The following is a 22,299-nucleotide window of genomic DNA, read 5'->3' as shown; positions in this document are numbered from 1 at the left end:
ATGAAATGACAGCAATATGTATATTATAGATTATCCTACAACCCAATGACCATTTGCAAGAGAATTGCTTTGGACACAGATTTCTCCATACCATGGTTCCATTTTGAGATTACATACCCAATCTTTGTTCAATCCTATAAATACTTAAGATGGGAAGAGAACACTTTTTTATGTTTACCCACTGCTTTTCATCTCCCGTCTTGCCCCATATCCTGTTCTGATTAGAATGTATAAAAACTCAAGTTTGAAGAGGCACTTAGAACTATGTGCTGGAGAAGGTCTCAAGGTTACACCCGACGGGCTTATTTTACTTAGCCAGATGTCCTTAAGGGCCATCCATGTTGTAGTATGTGGCAGAATTTCCTTCCTTAAGGCTGAATAATATTCCATTGTATGTGTGTACTGTATATTGTTCATCTGTTCACCCATTGATGGCCATTTGGGTTGTTTCCACCTCTTGGCTATTGTGAGTAGTGCTGCTACGAACATGGATGTGCAGATATCAGTTGAGATACTGATTCTATTTCCTTTGTATATATACACAGAAGTGGCATTGCTGGATCATATGATAGTTCTTTGTTGAAGTTTTTGAGGATGATGTAATTTTTAAGGGGAAAATTTTGGGAGACTATTGTTTTGCTGATTGTATGAGGTGGTGTTAGTGTATTTCTTACTGGGCCCCAGTTCTTGAAAACTGCTTTGTTTAACTGGGCACCAGGAGCATCTGATGGCTCAGGAATAATTTTTTGATTATTGTTCATTCATTTTGGAGATTTCTTTGAGGTTCAAAGAATAATTTTAGAAGATGATCTGGATCTTTAACTGCATTTTTGAGTCCATTGCCAAAGCCTGTTATTTGTACCATAATGGCAATTTAGTACACAAGGGAAAATAAGGGTTATATTTATTGCAGCATTTGTGTTTGTGTTTAAAATATTGTTTATTTTAGCAAGAACAAGATTGTGATTCAACACTGGTTTCAGTTTAGTGGAAAAAACTGAGATTGTGGTGTTTTGCTTTCTAGTCTTCTGTCCTATGTTTATGTGGAAAACAAATGAAAGGAAAACAGTGAAATCTAGTGGAAAAGGAGTTATTAACCTATGTTTGTGTTATTATAAATGTTCCTGTGTTTAAATTAATGGATCTTTACAGTGGAATATTATGCCAGAATTACAAAGGATGTGTTATATCTATGAGTGTTGATGTGGAAAGATAGTCTATGAAACGTAGACGTAGAGATGGAGGTGTGTATGTGTGGGTAGAGAAAATAGTCTGCAAGGATATACAAACTGAGTGGAAAGAATTAAAAGTTATTTCTATGTGGTAGCATTAAAAAAAAAAAAAAGTTACACCCGACGGAGGGGAAAGTAAAGGGGGTTTATCTTTGGACTCCTGTCCTCTGCTCACAGCTCTCCCTTGTGTCTTCAGGCTAGAAATCCACATCTGGATCTCCACACTGAGCCCCTTTCCATCTTTCAAAACCTAATGTCCCTATGGCCCTGCTCTTGCCTTTGGTAATAGCTACATATGTTCATCCATTATTTCACTCTAACTTGTTAAGTGCTACTGATATATTACCTATCAGCCTCATGCCCAAAGATAAGCTTGCAAACTGAGGACTTTCACAAAGGACCCCATGAGAGGACCATGGAAGAGGTTTCCAAATACAAGGACCACTTATCCGTCTGTCAGCTCTATCGAAATTTCATTTAAGGAAGTAATGTGAATTTTCAAGGATAAGTTTCAGAAACCACCTCCTTTCCATTCTTTCCACATGGTTGAGAAAAACCAAGAGCCAAAACCAAAGCAAAGAAAAGGCAAACAAACCCCAGACACCTAAGTCAAGAGCTCTGTGGGTAAATCATACACTTTAAGAAAATAAGCTTAAGCAGGCAGGGGTATTTTTGTATCTGTTCTCTTCCCAGTGCCTAGAAAAATGTCCAGCACAAAGTAGTAGACGGTGTCAGGAGATACACAGCAAACGTAGCTCCCAGTCTTCCCTACAAGGAGCCTGAAATGAAATGGACAAGCACACAGCTGAGTATAAGGCCCTCTTCCTGCCATCAGCCATTGAAAGGTCTGTTTTAACTCATGAGAAAGAAATGAAATCTCTGATATTCAGAGGCAGCATTTAATACCTGCTCTTCCCAAATAACCCGAGTGACATGTTAGTATCCTAAGGAGGTAAGAAACATATTTTCCAAAAGCTGATAATATTTTTGCTTCTCAAAGGTAGCTTTAGCATGTATTCAAGTTCTGAAGGATCCATAACTAACCCTAAATGTACAGCGATGTTTTGTGTTGGGATTACTAACTCAATCCTGAAAACAGAAAAAAAAAAAAAAAAAAAGAACTCAGCAAAAGCTTTCCAAAATACCCACGTGTCCCTTGAATATAATTCAAGGATTTTGTTTCTATAGTAAATATTTTTATCTTATCTGAAGGTTGAAAGTCATATGTACATTTTTTCCCCAGCTTTCTAGAAATAGCTTTTTCACATCAATCAGAGATCTTTTCTCTCCCCAGATTCCCCACCCTTGTTCTTTTTTTAACCTTTATTTCCTCTCTCTGAGTGGGAGAAACAATGATTGTTTTTCTAGATATTTCTAGATTATTTTCCTCAGCTGTTCCTTGGACTATCTTGTTCTCATCCATTTATAGCTCTTAGAGTATTATTCATTCACTGAAAATATTTACTGTGTACCTGCCACTTACCAGGCACTGATCAAAAAAAAAACCACGCTTGTCCTCCTTAAATGTCCTATTATTATTAGACTCGTAATAAGGAATCACAAGCAATTGTAACAAGCAGTGGAAACACACAATTAGTACAGTTTGTTAAGTTTCATGAGAGCAGAAATTCACAGTGATGGAGGAGGACAGGCACCTAGAAGTAAGCAATCAGAGAAGACATCCTGGAGGAAGTGACATAAGCTCATAGGGGGCCTGGCAGCTCAGTGGTTAAGAAGACGGGCCTGGACCTGACAGCTGAGGTGTCAATCTTGGTTCTGCTACGTAATAGCTGTGTAACTTTGGGCATGTTTCTGAATTTCTCCTTATCTATACAATGGGGATAACGATAGCCTTACTGTTTCTCTATCAGGCTGTTATGAGGACTAAGTAAATTGAATACTTGCAAGAGCACAGAGCAGAGCCCAGCTCATAGCAATTGCTCGGTGAATTTCAGCAGCCTCAATCGTTATTAGGCTGAGGCCTGAAGGGTGAGTAGTAAGAAGTAAGCTGGGGAAAGGGGATGAGAGAGTAGAGTTACAGAGGGAACAGCAGTGCAAGCTCTCTGTGGCGGGAGGGTGCATAGGTGTTACAGAAACAGAAAAGAAATTCCATCCCTCGAGGACCTGGGTGGGAGGTAAAGGAAAGAAGCAAAGACTCGTGATGAGGCTGAGGAGGTCAGCAGGGGTGATGTAATTAAGGGCCTCATAAGTCATCTCAGGGATTTGTAGGACTTTATCCTACAAGCAATGGGGAGCTAGTGAGGGTTTTCAGCCAGAGAGTGACAGGGTCAGATTTGCATTTTAGAAAGAGGGCTTCCCGGGGCTTCCCTGGTGGCGCAGTGGTTAAGAATTCGCCTGCCAGTGCAGGGGACACAGATTTGATCCCTGGTCTGGGAAGATCCCACATGCCGTGGAGCAGCTAAGCCCGTGAGCCACAACTACCGAGCTCGCGTGCCACAACTACTGAAGCCCACGCGCCTAGAGCCCAGGCTCCGCAACAAGAGAAGCCACTGCAACGAGAAGCCCATGCACCACAACGAAGAGTAGCCCCTGCTCACCGCAACTAGAGAAAGCCCAGCAACGAAGACCCAACACAGCCAAAAAAAGAAAGAAAGAAAGAGGGCTTCCCATGCAGGGAAGGGGCTGGAGGCTGGGAGATGGGGAGATGAGTTAGGAGACTGGTGTAACCATCTCGGGAGAAGATTGTGCCAGCCTGGAGGAAGGCAGGGACTGTGGCAGTGAGACGGATAGAGGATAGGGTTGGACAGGTGTAGGACTGACTTAGGCTTTAGAAACTGGGTGGAGACTGGCGCGATTCTCTGAGATAGACTAGAGAGAGGAGGAGGAGTGTGGGAAGATGACGTCTAGTTCCGGACATACTGAGTGTGAGGTAGGTTGAGACAGAGGAGTGGAGCATGTATGAGGTCCCTTGAATAGACACAGTCATAGTGACAGAATGTGGAACGCTGAGTACCAGAGGCTGGGGAAAGGGGGTAAGAGGGAGTTGGTGTTTCATGGGTACAGAGTTTCAGTCTGGGCTGATGAAAGTGTTCTGGAGATGGACGGTAGTGATGGTTACACAACAACGTGATTATACTTCATGGCACTGAACTGTACACTTCAAAAGGGTTAAAATAGTACATTTTATGTTACATATAGTTTACAACAATAATAATAAAAAGACAGAGCACATGGGCCTTTATTCCTAGAAAAATTTAGAAGGTCATCGAAAAGAATTGTAAAGGCTGGCTCCGTTAAGGTCTCCAGAGAAAGAGATGATCAGCTTCTACATTTTCAAAAAGATGAATGTTTTTAGCCAAAGAACAACAAAACTGACAATCAGATAATCCCTCATACTTTTCCCCTTGAGAGAAAATTGTTAAAAAAAAAAAAAAAGAAAACTTGAACCAAGTATAAATAAAAAGAGACACAAACTTCAAACTGCTTAACAACAAAGGAGGAATTAGAATGTGGCTTAGTCATGTCAAATCAAATTCTGCCCAAGGGAAACTGATGGAGGAAAAACAGTTAAAGACTCATTGGAGATTATAGATAATGTCTGTTAAAATGTTTAAAGCCAAAGATAGAAATGATAAATGTTTCCTGTGTTTTCCACCCAACGGTGAACAGTAAACTAGATGTTTTGCTAAAAGAAGAATATTTTGAATAGATGCTTTGTTTAACAAAGTCAGGGGTGCAGTGACAGAAAGGGAGTTGAAATAAAAATATGGGAAGAACCCTGGAACATTTTTTAAGATAACATACTTGAGCTTCATTGTTTGTTTGTTTATGTATTATTTGCATGTAATTATTCTTAAGTGATATGTTCCTACAAATTTCTTCAACAGAAACTCGTGATGATTTTACAACTGTCAAAGATACTTGATTATTGCTCCTCTGGGTTATTTTTTCACTGAGAAGATAATTCAGTCAAAACATAAGTCATGAGACTAGAGGTGTGCACAGATAATTTTGTATTCCCCACGTTTGTAAATGCCTTTCAAATACTGACATCACAACCGTTGTTAGCATTGCTTTAGAGGAATTATTTTTCATTAAATTATTTAATCATTAGAACGTGCACGTTCCCAAGAGGATGCAGTTTTTGGAAAGTAGCAGAACTTTAATAAACTTCAGTTAAATGAACATATCCATCAGCAAGAATTTAAATAACACTCATCATTGCCAACTTCTATGTGAAGTGCAGGGGTGACTATGAAAGTGTGAAACTTGGTCTCTGCCCTTAATTGTGAGTCTGTGTATCTCCAAAACCAAGGGACTCTCTCTGTTATCCTTCAGTGTATTTATAATGGTTTTAGAGCAGAACCTGAGGATATTCTGAGTGGGAAGATTCATATTGTGATAAGGAAAGGAAATCGATAAAAAGCATTGCCCTCAGTTTAACAAATAGTGGCATTGCAGGACTGGCAAATGACAAAAATCTGACTTTTTCTTGGTCCCGGTCCCGAAAAGGTGGACCAAGAAAAAAGAAAACATGAACGTGTTTCCTTTCCAGTGCCTGTCTAGGCTGTTTTCAGTGCTCAGCTGGGATTGCTCGGACCTTCCTCCATAAGCAATAATGAAAACCAGACCTCCTGGGACCTGCTTGAAGCATAAAGGAACTCAAAGACCAGAAAGCAGCCAGGGAGGGTGGGAGTTCGCTTGGGAGTGTAGCGGATGGATCACGTTGATGAGGGGCTGCTTTCGGACAGCTGTCTTCCGTGGTTCAGCTCCCAATCTCGGGCCAGTTTATCTCTGCACCGTGGCCAAGAAAGATATTAATACTGCTTAAGACCATCTTCCTTCCTGGGCCGTTGCTATTCTGCTTAACAAAATAAGGTGCCATTTTGTTTTCTTTCATTGAGGAAGAAATCCTCAGCTAAGATGACTTAACATGGATTTGTCTTCAAAAATACACCGAGCTCTTTCCTCCTCCAGATCACCTACAGGCATTACCTTGTTGCTGCGTTCAATCCCAACATAATCAGCCTCTTCTGGAATTATCACAAAGAGCTCGGCTTCGTAGGCACCTTCCCCTTCATTTCTCGCGTTGATTGTGAGCATAAGGTGGTTTTCATCTCCAATGATGACCTGATGCTTATCTCTAAAAATGCAGTTTAAAAAGAATCATTAGGTACTATGCACCTCTGGATTCATGGATATTTTATTTAAGGACTTAGAGGAGGATGTAAACATGCAACACTGGGAAAAAAAACAAGATGGATCGTCATGAGGGGGCGGTGAGAGGAATCAAAACTATGTCTGCATGAGAAGGGCAGGAAAACATCCAGTGGTGTTCTGGTAAATGTTTAACAACCAGCGCTTCAAACTAGTGGTTACCAGTGGAGGAGGGGGCAACATCGGGGGGGGGGGGCGGCGAGGAGGAGGTACAAACCACTGGGTCTGAGACAGGCTCACGGCTGTATGTACAACTCAGGGAATAGAGCCCCTACTTTGGAATAACTGTAAATGGAAAGTAACGTTTCAAAACTGTATAATAGGGCTTCCCTGGTGGTGCAGCGGTTAAGAATCCGCCTGCCAATGCAGGGGACACGGGTTCGAGCCCTGGTCCGGGAAGATCCCACATGCCGCGGAGCAGCTACGCCCATGAGCCACAACCACTGAGCCCACGTGCCACAACTACTGAAGCCCGCGCGCCTAGAGCCCGTGCTCTGCAACAAGAGAAGCCGCCGCAATGAGAAGCCCGCGCACCGCAACGAAGAGTAGCCCCCACTCGCCGCAACTAGAGAAAGCCCACATGCAGCAACAAAGACCCAATGCAGCCAAAAATAGATAAATAAATTTATTTATTTAAAAAAACCTGTATAATAAATAAAGTAACAACCAGTTCTCAAAAACAAAAGGAAACAAAGAAAACCATTATGTGTAGCATTTGCCGATTCCAGTGGTGTAAATCCTCCCACTGTGATCAATTTCAAGCTCCCAACATACTTAACAGTCTGCCAGCAAAAATTCCCAAAAAGTTAACAATTGGCTCACAAGCCAGGAGGAGATGGCTTCAGCACATCACTGAAAACATCCCATAGGAGGAAGATGGGCAATGGGAAGAGAGGGAGAGAGATGGTTTAGAAAGTAGGAGGGGAAGCTGTGTGTGACGCAAAGTGGAAAATAAGAGGGAAGAAAGAGGCAGATAAAGGAAGATCTCAAATAGCTGATTGTGAGGTATTTTGAGGAAATTTAATTCACTCCAAACTTCAAATTGAAACAGCATTTGGAAATGCCTACTTGTGACCCTTAATCAAAGCTATTGCTTTGGACCCTGGCTAGATTATGAAGTTTGGAAAAAGTCCCCTTGAGAGGTTACCAAGAAGCTTCCAAACACTGGCAGTGAGATAGTTCCTGGGGTGGGGATGGGTTGAGGCGGGTAGAGAGGAGCAAAACCGGAACCACCAGCGATGAGTTAACTTCAAACAAAAACACTTCCCCCCGCTTTTGGTGAAGGATGGAACGGCTCAGGCAAAGTCTTGGGGTGTGTCACTTGACACCAATGACAAAGACCTAAACCACAGGCTAACCCAAAGTGTAGCCAAGCTCAGAAATTTCACGCAGTGCACTTATTTTGGTAGTGGCTGGAAGTGTATACTTTCTCCAGAGAAGCTTTAAGTAAACACCTGTATGCCATTAGATAAAATGGATAAGTTTATTTATTTAAACTTACGGTCTAGCTGACAGCTTCAAGTCAGGAATGCACATGTTATCTTCTCCACAGTCGACCAGGATGTGAGCCTGTGTTGTGGAAAAACACGTATCAGGAAGAATCTGGGAAAACCTGAATCCCATCCTTTCTCTTGAAAATTATGAATGATCCCACAAGTTAAACCAAAGCTCTCCTTTCACTCTGCATGAGTCTACCTAGCTAGAAGCTCTGTTTGGCAGTGACCTCCCCTTTAGGCTAGTTTACTTAGGAGCCCAATTCCAATTCATTCTGAAATGTCTGTAAAGAATGCTACTCTGACCGATGTTTTGAGGATTACAGGCTGTACTGCTTCTATTACAGCCACATTTTGAACAAATTAAATCTTGGTTCCACAAGGGGAAGGGCTTCTGAAAACACAGGGATGCAGTGTTTCAGGAAACATGTTCAGAAAATCTCCCAAATGTTACAAATGTGTGTGCAGGAATGAAAACAAAAGGGCCTGGATTTCGTCTTAAGGTCACAGGAGCAATGCCCAGGGCCTGATTGAGAATATACCATCAAAGACAGGCCAGGACCTACCTGTTCGGTAACAACGTTTTCCCTGTAGTAATTCAATATTGGTTTCACCTCCAGACCTTCTTTAAAGGTGGATTCATCCAAACTGTAATTCAAACTAATGTTGATTGGAGACAATTTATCTCGGAATTCAGTTTCATCCTAGGGAAAATAATCACAAACTCAAGAAAGGCCCTGTAAAATGGCTGCAAGATGTTAGTTGGTGAAAGGCAGGCAGCACTTGACTTTGGCCCTTAAGAGTGAACGATGAAGTAATTACCACCCCAGCGGGCCTAGGCACATGCTGTGGACGTGGCATAGAGAAGCCAGTTTAATGAACGTATGTTCAGAGTTGGAATCATTTAGAGCTGTGGCTTCGTTGAAATACATGCTTCTAGAAGCAATCTTCAGGTTCTCCAGATCTTCAACAACTCAGACGGATTGGTCAAATTGCACAGTTAAAAATCAGATGCACAGTAAACATCACTGAAACTTTCGTGAACTGGGATTTTTACTTTAATGAGGTTGACAGAATTTATCAGTCCCCTCGGGCTCAGAGGAAGGAAACCTCTGGATTCTCTTCCTTTCTTATCATCTCTTTAAGTCCTTGTTTGCATGAACTTCAAAACACCTTCAGCACATCTGAAGTTCCCTTAGAAAAAGCACCAGAACCTTCCTGGGGAGGGAGGGGGTAGCACCAGCAGCAAGGTCTGGGCACACAGGAACTCCCAAACCATGGAGTGGGCATGCCACCCTTCAGCTGGGTGCCAGTATCAGTCATAATGAGACACGAGGGTCGTGCACCAGCTTTTCGTTCTAGAATGTGTTTGTAAACTCTGCTTTCTACAGGTTTTCCCTTACTATATCCCTTCAAAGAGGAGACCAAATGAAAAGAGGCTTCACCACCTCACCACTGGTAAGAAGATGAAATAACTATATCATAACACATTTTGGCTTTTTATTTCATGGTAGGTTTGGGAGTTATTGTAAAAATACATTGCTTTAAAAATGTAATTATAGGGCTTCCCTGGTGGCGCAGTGGTTGAGAATCTGCCTGCCAATGCGGGGGACACGGGTTCGAGCCCTGGTCTGGGAGGATCCCACATGCCGCGGAGCAACTGGGCCCGTGAGCCACAACTACTGAGCCTGCGCGTCTGGAGCCTGTGCTCCGCAACAAGAGAGGCCGCGATGGTGAGAGGCCCCGCGCACCGCGATGAAGAGTTGCCCCCACTTGCCGCGGCTGGAGGAAGCCCTCGCACAGAAACGAAGACCCAACACAGCCATAAATTAAAAAAAAAAAAAAAAATGTAATTATAATTTACTTTTAATAAAGCCTTTGAATGCCTCACCCTTTTCCTAAGTTGGCTCAGAAATGCACATTGATAAAATCTGGCCAAACATCCTCACGTAGGATAAAAATTCAAATAAATTGTGTCTAACTTTTATGTGTTTTGGGGTGAGGCGGTTAGAAATGAAAACCACCTGAGTTAGTACTAGTACTAAAGAGGGTATTCAAAACAAGAAGAAGCTTAGGAGCAGAAACTCACACCACATTGTAAACCAACTATACTCTAATAACAATTTAAAGAAAAAAAAGAAGCAGCTTAGGAATTAAAAGCAATACGTCATTAGGTTGGCTGAAGTCAGGCTCAACAGAGGGGTGTGTGGCCTTACAGATTCCTCCTATAAAGTGAACATAGATGTGGGTCTGTGTGAACCACTGTGATGTTTAAATGGAGAAAAATGGTTGGAATTTGGACTTCAGTGTTAGAGGCCAGAAAGGTGATTCTGGAACACTTACTCGAAGGTAAACGATAAAATCCTGGCATTGGAGGGATTTCTGCCCCTTTATCACGAGAGGGAAGACGAGATGTGACTGATGGTTATCAAGGAAGAGCGTGCGTTTAATGGCTCCTTTTTGTTTCAGGGAATCTAATTGCACCTCGGCAGTCAGGCCTAAAGGACAGACATAAAGCAAATATAATCCAGAAAGGAAAAGTATTCAGTGAATGTAGCACTTTATCAGAGATATGAATTCCTATTTCAACTTGCTTATTCAGGAAACATCTTTTCCATAGTTGGGATCAAAAACAATACATGAGCTGCAAAGATTTGATAAAATACTCCCCAAGCTAAAAAACTTGTTTTATAATGGTTTTACACAAAAAGTCATTTCCCCCCATAATTAGGTCTGTTCTTCCAGACAGTACCAATTATTCAAGGACTATTTATGTAGAAGTTCCCATATTTATAATAGAAATCTTGGTGCTAATGAAGAGCTCTTTGAAAGCTTTATATGGTCTATGCAGTGAAACGCTTACTGTTGACTTTTCTTGATACGGTATAGGAGTGGAAAAATGAAAATATGCTCACCTATTGTGTTTGAAATGCTCTGGCCTGCCACAGATGCACACACTCTTAAAGAAAAGCTAGGGAAAATGATAATCAATAATTTATTGGTTAATAAACTTTTTCAATCTGAAGTAGCAAACTTCCTTTACCTTACCCCAGATAAAACGAATGCATTATTTTTCCTCTATACTTCTCTTAGTGTACACACACACAAAACCAAACAAATAAATATGCATATATTGATTGATTGATATATATACTTAACAAAAATATATTTATATACATATATATATCCGACAATTCTAATATGATTAAGAAAGGTGACATTATTACATAGGAAGGTAATACTTAAAATATTACTAGAGGTCGATTGATTTAATCAGTGGATTAATTGATCAATTACTTGCTGCCTTTTTTCAAGAAATGCATGTGAATATCTTCCATGTGCCAGGGAGTGAAGAATTGGGCAGAACAGCAGGGGGACAGCTAGTGGCAGAGCCTGGAGGTGAGCAAGCAGGTGACCCCAATTTGAGGAACCTGAAGAAATCTGGTGCGTTAGAGAAGGATGGGGAAAGCTGTAGGAAGCCGAGGCTGGCTGGGTCAACAGGTAGGGAACAGGGCTTTGAAAATCACGTTAAAGAATTTGGATCAAGAGGTGCAAACTATTAGGTATAAAATAAACTACAAGGACATATTGTACAACATGGGGAATATAGCCAATATTTTATAATAAGTATAAATGGAGTATAATCTTTACAAATTGTAAATCACTATACTGTATACCTGTAATTTATATAATATTATACATCAACTACACTTCAGTTAAAAAAAAGTATTTGGATTTAATTCTGAGAGGCATGGAGCATCACGGTACGATTAACCCATAATCCACTCTCCGTGGAAGGAGATAAGAACTCAGGCAGTTACTTGCCAGGAGTGGGATATAATTTGAGGCAGAGACACCAGAAGAAGGAAGGGAAAAAGAAAGAAAATGGGGAGCGTAGAGTGACCATCTCAGGCTTGGTAAGCACAATGATACAGTGTATAAGGTCAATAAAAAAAGGATGGATATGTAGGAGAGACCTTTATAGTTTTGCCTTGAACATGCCCTAAACTCAATCCAGGGAGGTGCCTGCTGTGGCTTGTAGGATGGCCTGCACTTGGGTCTATCCTGTGGCCTTGGAGGGAATGAGGACCGGCCAGTGGTCTCTGCCTGACTGTTGCATGTGCTGACCTCCCTATGGAAAAATGTCAAGCTCTAAGCGCCAGCATTCAAGATGGGGCTTTTTCACATTTCCAAGAAAGTAAAAATGTAAGAAAATACTTAAGTATGATTTAATGACAGCCTTAACGTTTTTACTAGTAAATAGTATGATTTGAATATTTCCACAGAATCCAAAAGGAGTAAATAATCTCTAGTCGCGCTTTAATTATGTGTCAGCTTCCTGTGTCAGATATAATGAAGATGTGTCACATCTGGGATTCATCTAGCTCCCGTGACCTCAGTCAATGTCTCCCTTCAGGGTAAGTAATTTGTCACATACCATTAAGCCTAACGTTTTCCGAGATGTCTCTGCTATTTCAAGTGTTTGTACCACTTCCCCAGAGAAATCATGAATTCCAACCCACTTCCACTTCAATTGGAATAATTCAAGAAAGATGAATAGTTAATCACATCTTTAAATTTTGTAGCAGGTCTGGCTTTTAAAATTGGAATTTTTTCTGTGTCTGACTTTTTTGGAGGTACTTGGGTACGTGTTAAAACTGTTGACCGTTTTTCTATTCATCCTTATACTGAATAGACAAAACTCATTAGCTCGTATAAGATAAATTCCTATTTGTAATAAAATTATCATTATATCTATAGATTAAAATAATTTTACATACAGTATTTTGTCTAACACAATTGAGAAGCAATAAAAATTTTTGCAAAAGAGATAAAGTTATGAATGTGAACATTATCTCCTCCTTTTGAGAAGAATTTGATTGAAAAACGATGTCATCAGCTGAAGGGTCACTCGGTTTATAAATTATATGTCAGTGTTATTCTATACTTCTTAGTTCCCCCTTTCTGTTACCTTTATATCATTAAGTGGACGATTTTAACTTTTTCATACAAGTTTAAATAACTGCTACGACTTACTGAATTATTGATAATAGCACTCCAACCTAAACTTTTTGGCTTATAGATGTCTTTAGCAGAAAAGAGTTGCCAAGTTATAACTTTCAAAGCACTCTCTTCTGATCTAAAAAGAAAACCTCACTGAAGTATTCATTCTGAATTTAGAACATTTATATTATATTATGTTATATATAAACACACACATATACATCGTATGTTTTATATAACAAATACTTAGGTGCACTCACAGGTCTATACCTAATTATAACGCACACTTGTTGTCAGAGAAAGCTGTGAATTATTGTTAAATTAGAATTAAAATTTCAAACTAGCATTTATGATCATAGTCAATATGAATAGGTCTGACTGGAGCGAAAAAACTCCATTAAACCAGCCCAGATCCCTCATCACATAATTTCTAAATGAAACTGTTGGGCTATACTTCTGGTGCTTCAGAAGGCAGGACAGTACCTTACAAATCCTCTAATACTAGTCCTAACCCAATGCAAGAAGGGTTAGAATAATGACCCTGTGATGTAATGGTGCTCGTAGCCACATATGGGAGAGGAGGAATGAGATAAATGTGAAACAGGACTTAAAAGTACAAAGCAATTCATTTTTCAATCTAACCAATTCAATACTCTTTCAGTGATGGCAAATATCAGGTTTTACATAAAATCAGGCATATCTGAAAAGTTTTTCCAAATTTGTAAAGGGGATAGTTATTAACTTTTAAATTTATAAAATAATTTTTTTTACCAAATAGTTTTAATCTTTCACATTAGATAACAATTATGTGAATATTTATGCATTGGCTTTATTGTTTTTTTCTAGTTTAGAAATGCAAGTAGCAGAAATTTTATAAAATTACACAGCTGTTTGAAAGGCAGAGAAATTCACATTGAGGGAAATGGAGAACTATTTCCCAGTTAGAGGTTTACTTAATAGTTTTCAGATGTACAGTACGAGATTATACCAAATACAGACAAAAATTACAGAAAAGAAAATCAACAAACACTTTTCAATCATTTTGAAAAAAATGAGCTAAATTCCTATAATAAATTTTAAAAAGTATCCGAGGAACACATTCGAGACTGAACCCACTGTTAATTTTCCATCTTCTAATACTCTGAGTTACCCATTCAAAATTTTTGCATGTGAAAATAAAACATCTTTCAGGAAATGGTTGCAATAGAATCAAATAAATAATTGTAATTGTAATTTGCCCACGTAACAAATCGTATTTTATCTAAGCAATCTGATTTAATGCAACAAGAGTTCGTGAAAAGAAGGAAATTTTCTTGTTAAAAAGTAATATTCATGTCGATCCCAAACTCCCAATCTGCTATATTTAAAATAAAATGCCTTTCCATGAAAAAAACAATTAAAAAATAAAAAATTTTTTAAAAATAAAAATAAAAGGAATATTCTTTCCATAAAACCAAACAGATCCCACAATCTGTTAAAAAACACTTAAATTTTTAAAAAAATTCAAAAACTGAAAAATCCTGAGAAAAGATGATCTAGTTCGTAACAACATTTCACACCAGAGTGTGCCACACACATATGCGTTAAAGAATTCAGTCTAGGGGGCTTCCCTGGTGGCACAGTGGTTGAGAATCTGCCTGCCAATGCAGGGGACACGGGTTCGAGCCCTTGTCTGGGAGGATCCCACATGCCGCAGAGCAACTGGGCCCATGAGCCACAATTACTGAGCCTGCGCGTCTGGAGCCTGTGCTCCGCAACAAGAGAGGCCACGATAGTGAGAGGCCCGCGCACCACGATGAAGAGTGGCCCCCACTTGCCACAACTAGAGAAATCCCTCACACAGAAATGAAGACCCAACACAGCCATAAATAAATAAATAAATAAAAATTTAAAAACTAAAAAAAAAAAAAAAGAATTCAGTCTAGAAGTCCATTCAGTGATGAATGTGCGAACAGAGGACTATTGGGCGAAATACCAAAGTTTTAATACTTGTGCCCAAGTAGCACTCATTGTTCATTTCATGTTCATTTCATCCAGGGTTAGGAGAGATGCTAGCTAGCTCTTTCCCATACTTTCTCAGATCAGGTTTTCATTATAGTATTTTATGGTTTCATACCATTTTAAAATGTGCTCAAGGCATTTCCCAGCTACTTTCAGAAGCTGCTTAAGGGGAAGACAGGCCTCCCTGAACCGAGAGGTCCCAGCAAAGGATGTTTTTCAAAGAATTCTTCAGGGTCCTCCACACCCCTATCCACCACCCTCAAAGGCTTTGACTCCAGTCTGAACCCCTGTCCAAGGCCATGAGCAACGTGCTGAAACTGGCTGGGAATAACTTCTGTGGGTCTAGACTGGTGTGTTCTGCATTCTGACTTTCTCAGGAACCGACCATATCATCTGGAAATGGAGGTAAATCTCAGATGCTCCAAATGTTTGTTGATTTTTCAGAGAATATACCCTAAGGCATTACCCAATATGACAGACTTCTGACCCTGGAGGACCTACATATTGAGAAGCAAAGTGGCATTTTCTTGACCTGTGCTACAGCCAAGTTCCATTTCTTACTGCCTTCGGGTGACCGGCCAGATTCACAAGGAACGTTCTCAGAAGGTGTACGAGCCTGTTTGCCTACAGGCCAGGCAGAGGACTATTCCTGATGATGAGATCATGGCCACAGAAATATAGCTGAGGACACAAAAATCTCTATTTTTACCATGTTTACCTTCTGTCTCATTGTATACAGATGTGAGGTTATAAAACTGACATCTATTTTCAGCACAGGAAACCAAGTAATTTAATCCAAGCCTGACTATTTAAGAAAAAACAAAAAAACAAAAAAGGACAATACATATGTCTGAAAAGTGGTTTCCATATGCATATGCAAATACGAGCATCAAGGTATTTTATTATATTTTCAGTTTGGTTAATGTTTATTTTAGTATGCCAAGATTCTAAAAGAGATCTCCAAGATTTGCTTTGTTGGGAATTTTCTCAAGTGCTTTTGCTTCTCATCACACGTGGAGGCTGTAGATTGGAGAAATGGCCTTCCCATGACAGCAAGAGATCAGCATCGTGTCAGAGATCCTTTTATTTTTCTTTTGAGAGACTAACAACTGGCCACTCAGATTTGGTGCACAGACCCACAGCATTAGCACCCCCTTGGAGCCTCTTCAGCAATGTGAAGTCTCAGCCCCCATCCCAGGCCTACGGCCCCCAAAAGCTGCATGTTCACCAGATCTCCAGGTGATCTGAGTTCACACAAGAGGGCCGGAAGCCCCACACTGACTCACCACGCCACAGATGCCATCGATTCTGGAATCTGGCAGGTTTTATTTTCCAGATTGATGATCACCGGGTGCAGGAGAAGCTGGGCTCCCACCGTCACAACCGGCCTCGCTCTGCAAGGAGAAGACGCACGGTTTTAACCAGCCCCAAGAGGGGCCAGGCAGAAGCCCACTACTCCACTTCTAGAGGCCACGGCCAACATTCCCGGCCCTGGTGCCAAGAATTCCCCTCACTGAGTGAACAGGTGGGCTCCAGACTCAACCAACGACCTCCAGACACATCTGGTGGCTCATGAATACAAATCAAGGAGCCATGGGCCCATCAAGCACAGCCGCGTTCACGGACCTTCTCTGTCTGTGGAGGCGCTCACGGTATTTTGGCGACGTGGCTGTGAAAGATTTCTCCTCTGGGATCTGCTAGTCTGTCCATATTCCCATCTGAATATGAGGAAATATATCATCCTACAGTCACTCATGTTGCATCTGTAAGTACTCGAGTTTTGCTAATTTTGTCACCATATTGGCTGGTGATTTTTAACCCTGATTGATCATTTTCTAGACAAGCTTTGCAGATGGAGCTAAACGCATGAGGGTGAGCTGACTCATTCTGTGCTTCACGCGGAGCAATGGTTCTCAACCCTGACTGCACAACAGAAGCACCCCAGGAGCTTTAAAACAGAAGCCAGTCTCCCGGGGTCAAGGCCAGGCACTGGAATGTCAAAAAAACAAAAAACAAAAAAACCTCCAGGTGATTCTATTGTGCGGCCAAGTTTGAGGGGAGGGTCTAATACCGAGTAAACTCCATTCCAACCACCCAGTGAGGATAAATCAGACAAGAAAGTAAGTCACTGGGGAAAGGAATGGGGCAATATTTATAAAGCTTGGTGCCAAGATGTGAGAACTGGGAGCCAAATCTCCAGATGACAGTGTGAAATGATGCCATGTTGCTTAAGTTTTCCTCTGACAGGAGGGAGGGCTGGGCCTTGGGGCAGCGTGTTGTTTAGGGCACTGGTTTAAACAATTCCATGATTACCGTAATGGCGCCCAATGGGAATTTTCCTGAACTCCTGTGCGCTATTATCTGTACTGTGTTACGTGATTTTTCTTTTCAATATTGTGTTAGCTCCAGCCCTTGGAAAAGCAGGTGATAAGACAGGATTAGACACACAAGACACTTATTAGGGCAAATACTGATGAGGGAAAAAGGGGAGGGAGGGAGGAGGCTGGGACCAGCAGTCAGAGTGTGATGTACGTCTGATTCCTGTGAAGAAGTAAGGAAACGAAAGAGGATCTGGGAAAGAAGCTCCAGCCAGGGCACTGGGGAGTCCTTGAGCCAAATCTGCCTGCTAGTGGAGCTCCAGGTGGGCCTGTGTTTGTATCCCTGTTGTGTCCAGTAATCGGCTGGGAGCAGCTCATGGGAAATAGGGCCTTGTTGCAAATGTAGATTCAGAGCACAGTGGAGGGACCATGAGTCAATTTCACTCCATCAGCTCTGAGTGGTGCATCTTCACGGCCACCACAAACACAGCCCCATCCTTCAGGTACTTTGAGAGTTTCAATCACCTGATTCTCTACCCCCTGAAGTGGAGAGCGGCTGGTATAAACCAGCCCTCTGAGTATGTCTTGGGACTGATGAAGAAGACAATCTTGCCTACTTGAGGAAACCTACTTTAGAATCCCTCAGGGAGTTGACCTAGGTTCGTACTATGTGCCCAGAACACCTGGGTTGGCCCTCTGCCTTTTGTCTTGATATTCTGACCTAGTGTCTTGCATTCCTATAAAACTTTCTTTTAAGAATAAAAAAGAATCTAAATTTTTTTTAAGAAGAAAAAAGAATCTAATAAGTAATTGGTAGCACTGTCTACCAGTTACTTATTATTCCATGTACTTTACATGCAGATTCTCACTTAATTCTTCCAACAAAAATAAACTTGTAATGTAAATATTATGCCCATTTTACAATGAAAAAAATCTGAGGCTCAGAAAGTTACAGAAACTCGCCCAAGATTACAAATGGGTGAGTGTGTGGAGTGGCCAGGTTTTTTAAATCCAGACCTGTCACATTTGAACAGTTGTTCAATTCTTGCTTTTGGAGGCTACCAATTCTTGGTATTTCTGTTCCTTAATTTAGTGTCCACGCTTGATGATAGAGGCCAGGGTGTATAGCAACACTCCCCCACCCTGCATTCCTTATCTATAGGCACATTTTAATGCATTTCTAAAGCAAAGAGAAGTATTTAAATGTAATACCTTTAAAATGTGTGTCATTTTAGAAGTTCTGCTAAGATTCATATCTTATTTAATGTTATGTTAGTAGAAGCTGGAAGTTTGGTCATGAGGTATGAGAACAAAAAGACACAAGAGCTGAAAGAAAGGGGAAAATATTGAGAGCAAATATTCCTCCAAACTTTACAAAGAGCATCTAAATGTTCTCCAAAATAAATAGTTGGGATTTACTCTTTAAGGCAAAACTAACAACGAAAAAGAAATGCCTTTGAGACAATTAGAAGAACATGCCCACAGATGGAGGAATAAAGAAAATGTGGCATTCAGCCGTGAAAAGGAAATCTTGCCATTTATGACAACACAGAAGTACCTTGAGAGCATTACGCTAAGTGAAAAAAGTCAGACAGAAAAAGATCAATACCATATGATCTCACCTACATGTAGAATCTAAAAACAAAAATCAAAACCAAAAAATGAACATATAGATACAGAAAACAGATTGGTGGTTGCCAGAGGTGGGGATGAGATGGAGGTGGAAATGGATGAAAGTGGCCAAAAGTACAAACTTCTATTTATAAGATATATAAGTTTGGGGGATGAAATATATAGCATGGTGCCTAGAGTTAATAATACTGTGTTGTATATTTGAAAGTTGCTAAGAGGGTAGATCTTAAAAGTTCTCATCACACACACAAAAACCGTAACTATGTGTGGTGATGGATGTTATTAACTAGACTTATTGTGGTGATCATTTTGCAATATATACAAATATTGAATCATTATGTTGTATGCCTGAAACTAATATAATGTTACATGTCAATAAAAGAAAAGAGCATTTGCATACCACCAACCACATACCTGTAAACAGCTACTTTTCCTGTTCCAAATGCACCCACAATTAAATCTAAAAAAGACAAAAACACACAACACATGCACAAATTTTATAGAAATGATCCAAACTCATAATTATAAATAGCACATAGAGCATCCTGAAATGCTGATTGCAGAGTGAGAGTCATAAAAGTAAGAACAGCAAATCACACCGTTCTTAAGACAGTTTGGAAAGGATACTGGAACTTCACTCTAGCTCCATATGACACATGCATCAATAGATCTCAAACCCTTCTGGACTCAGGAAGGCCAGCCTTCTAGAAATGCTTCAGATACTCATCGTAACACCATTTCTCCTATCCTCCAGACTCAGGGCACACATCTTAAATCAATAGGGGAAAAGCAGGTGCTAAGGGTCTACTAAGTGCCAGGCTCGTTGCACATAGTATTTTATCATCCCGCTACCGGAACAACCCTATAAGGAAAGCATTTTACCAACGAAGTGGGACATTTTGGCTGTCATCTTGTCACAGCCATTTGCTCTTGACAAATATGCGGATGGCAAGTATGGTTTTGGCAGAGTGGTCGGTAGCATATGAAATAACTGACATAGCGTTACAGCTGGCTCTCCTCATTTGCGGTTTTGCTTCTTCAGTTTCAGTTACCTGTGGTCAACCACGGTCTGAAAATATTAAGTGGAAAATTCCAGAAATCAACAACTCATCAGTTTTAAATTGCACGCCATTCTGAGCAACGTGACGAAATCTCACGCCGTCCTGCTCTGTCCCGCCCGGGATGTGAATGATCCCTTGGTCCAGCGTGTCCTGTCCGTAGTCACTTAGCCAACTTGGTGTCTCACTGCTTGTTCAAGCGACCCTTACTTTACTTAATAATGGCTCCAAAGTGCAAGAGGAGTGAGACTAGGGACTTCCCTGGCGGTCCAGTGGTTAAGACTCCACGCTTCCACTGCAGGGGGCAGGGCTTCGATCCCTGGTCGGGGAACTAAGATCCCGCACGCCGTGTGGCACGGCCAAAAAAAAAAATTAAAATTAAAAAAATTTTTTAAAAAGGAGTGATGCTGGCAATTAAGGTGCGCCAAAGAGAAGCTGTAAAGTGCTTCCTTTACGTAAAAAGGTGAACGTTCTCCACTTAATAAGGAAAGAAACAAAATCCTATGCCGAGGTTGCTAAGATCTGTGGTAAGAAGGAATCTTCTATCTGTGAAATTGTGAAGAAGGAAAAAGAAATCCGTGCTAGTTTTGCTGTCACATCTCAAACTGCAAAAGTTAAAGCCACGGTGGGTGAGAAGTGCTTAGTTAAGATGGAAAAGGCATTAAATTTATAACAATATTTTGAGAGAGAAACCACATTCACATAACTTTCATTATATTATATGGTTATAATTGTTCTATTTTATTATTAGTTATTGTTATTAATCTCTGACTGTGCCTAATTTATAAATCCAGCTTTATGTATAGGAAAAAACGTAGTATGTATAGGGTTCAGTACTCTCCGCGTTTTCAGGCATCCACTGGAGGGTCGTGGAACGTATGCCCCCCTGGATAAGCAGGGAAACCACTATACAAAAAATATTAAATAACAACAACAATGATAATAATAAATAGCACATATTGAACACTTATTCTAGGCCAGGAATTCTTTTAATGGATTTACTTTAACTTATTCTTAACAAGTTAAGAAGTCTCTATCATATTATTAGCACAATTTTACAGAAGAGTAATTTGAGACTTAGGGAGGCTCACCGATACATTCACTGAAGTTCACACAAGTACATAAGAGGTGAAGCTGGGTTACAGTGGTGCTGGGCAACAGAGCAGTCTTAGACTATTTGAGGGGTAATGTTCATAATGACCTCAGTGACTGGCTGATATATAGGCAGAACTCTCTGTTTTTCTTAATCTCATTTATAATGCTTATTCTTTCTCGGTGGATGCAGTCAAACAAAAATTAAAATGACCATAGTGATATCTGCAGAGTAACATTTAGAAGCAGAGATGAGAAAACTGGATTCGGAAGAAATAACGGCCACAGAAGAAAACTTACAATAGCTAAAACTCTGATCGGTTAATTCTAGTAGGACAGAAGTGAAAATGGAAAAAAAAAAAAAAAAAAAAAGAAAAAGAGAGGGGGGAACGCCTTTGTCAGTGCCATATGGAAAACCAATCAAGAAATTATACTGGTTCAATGGAATTCATACAGGAAAATGATTTGTAGCCACATGCCCTTGGCATTCACCTTTCCAGAACAAAGGAACTGGCCAGGCTGCAAGCAACTATGATTCTTCTCTAGGGTCCTCTCTTGGCTGGGCCACGGCATTGTCCTCGGTCCCTGATGGATGGGAGTTGGATGGATAACCAGGTACATGAGCTCACGTGACTGCTTTCTTAGGGTGACTCTGAGACATGTACTTCCTTGTCTCCCAGATTTCCCCAGCTAGACAGAGCCCGAGTTGCCCACCCTGTCAGCCTCTTGATAATAATCTTCCCTTCCCACATCTCTCTTCCCTACTCCCTTAGCAATGATTTTCTGGGGCTATTTTTCAAACCACTTGCCTTCTTTTTTGAACTTTATTTTTTTATACAGCAGGTTCTCATTAGTTATCTATTTTATACACATCAGTGTATACCTGTCAATCCCAATCTCCCAATTCATCACACCACCACCACCACCCCACCACCACTTTCCCTCCTTGGTGTCCGTACGTTTGTTCTCTACATCTGTGTCTCAATTTCTGCCCTGCAAACCGGTTCATCTGTACCATTTTTCTAGGTTCCACATATATGCGTTAATATACGATATTTGTTTTTCTCTTTCTGACTTACTTCACTCTGTATGACAGTCTCTAGATCCATCCACATCTCTACAAATGACCCAATTTCGTTCCTTTTTATGGCTGAGTAATATTCCATTGTATATATGTGCCACATCTTCTTTATCCATTCGTCTGTTGATGGGCATTTAGGTTGCTTCCATGACCTGGCTATTGTAAATAGTGCTGCGGTGAATATTGGGGTGCATGTGTCTTTTTGAATTA

At 40.6% G+C, this 22,299-nt stretch overlaps 1 protein-coding gene across 1 annotated transcript in view; it reads right to left on the bottom strand.

Annotated features, from left to right (window-relative positions):
- ITGA8 (integrin subunit alpha 8) overlaps positions 1-22,299 on the bottom strand; it is a 183,360-nt gene that overhangs the window by 69,645 nt on the left and 91,416 nt on the right. Inside the window, exons 14-20 of the mRNA XM_059910128.1 lie at positions 19,273-19,318; positions 16,195-16,302; positions 10,819-10,874; positions 10,247-10,401; positions 8,470-8,607; positions 7,912-7,979; positions 6,189-6,336 (exon numbers count right to left, since the gene is read on the bottom strand). Coding sequence (XP_059766111.1) covers positions 6,189-6,336; positions 7,912-7,979; positions 8,470-8,607; positions 10,247-10,401; positions 10,819-10,874; positions 16,195-16,302; positions 19,273-19,318 — 719 coding nt within the window. The remainder of the gene's footprint in view (positions 1-6,188; positions 6,337-7,911; positions 7,980-8,469; positions 8,608-10,246; positions 10,402-10,818; positions 10,875-16,194; positions 16,303-19,272; positions 19,319-22,299) is intronic.

Source organism: Balaenoptera ricei, chromosome 2, assembly GCF_028023285.1.
Source record: "Balaenoptera ricei isolate mBalRic1 chromosome 2, mBalRic1.hap2, whole genome shotgun sequence".
NCBI lineage: Eukaryota > Metazoa > Chordata > Mammalia > Artiodactyla > Balaenopteridae > Balaenoptera > Balaenoptera ricei.
Note: the sequence above shows the minus strand (reverse complement) of the source record. Positions and strands in the feature narration are given on the sequence as shown.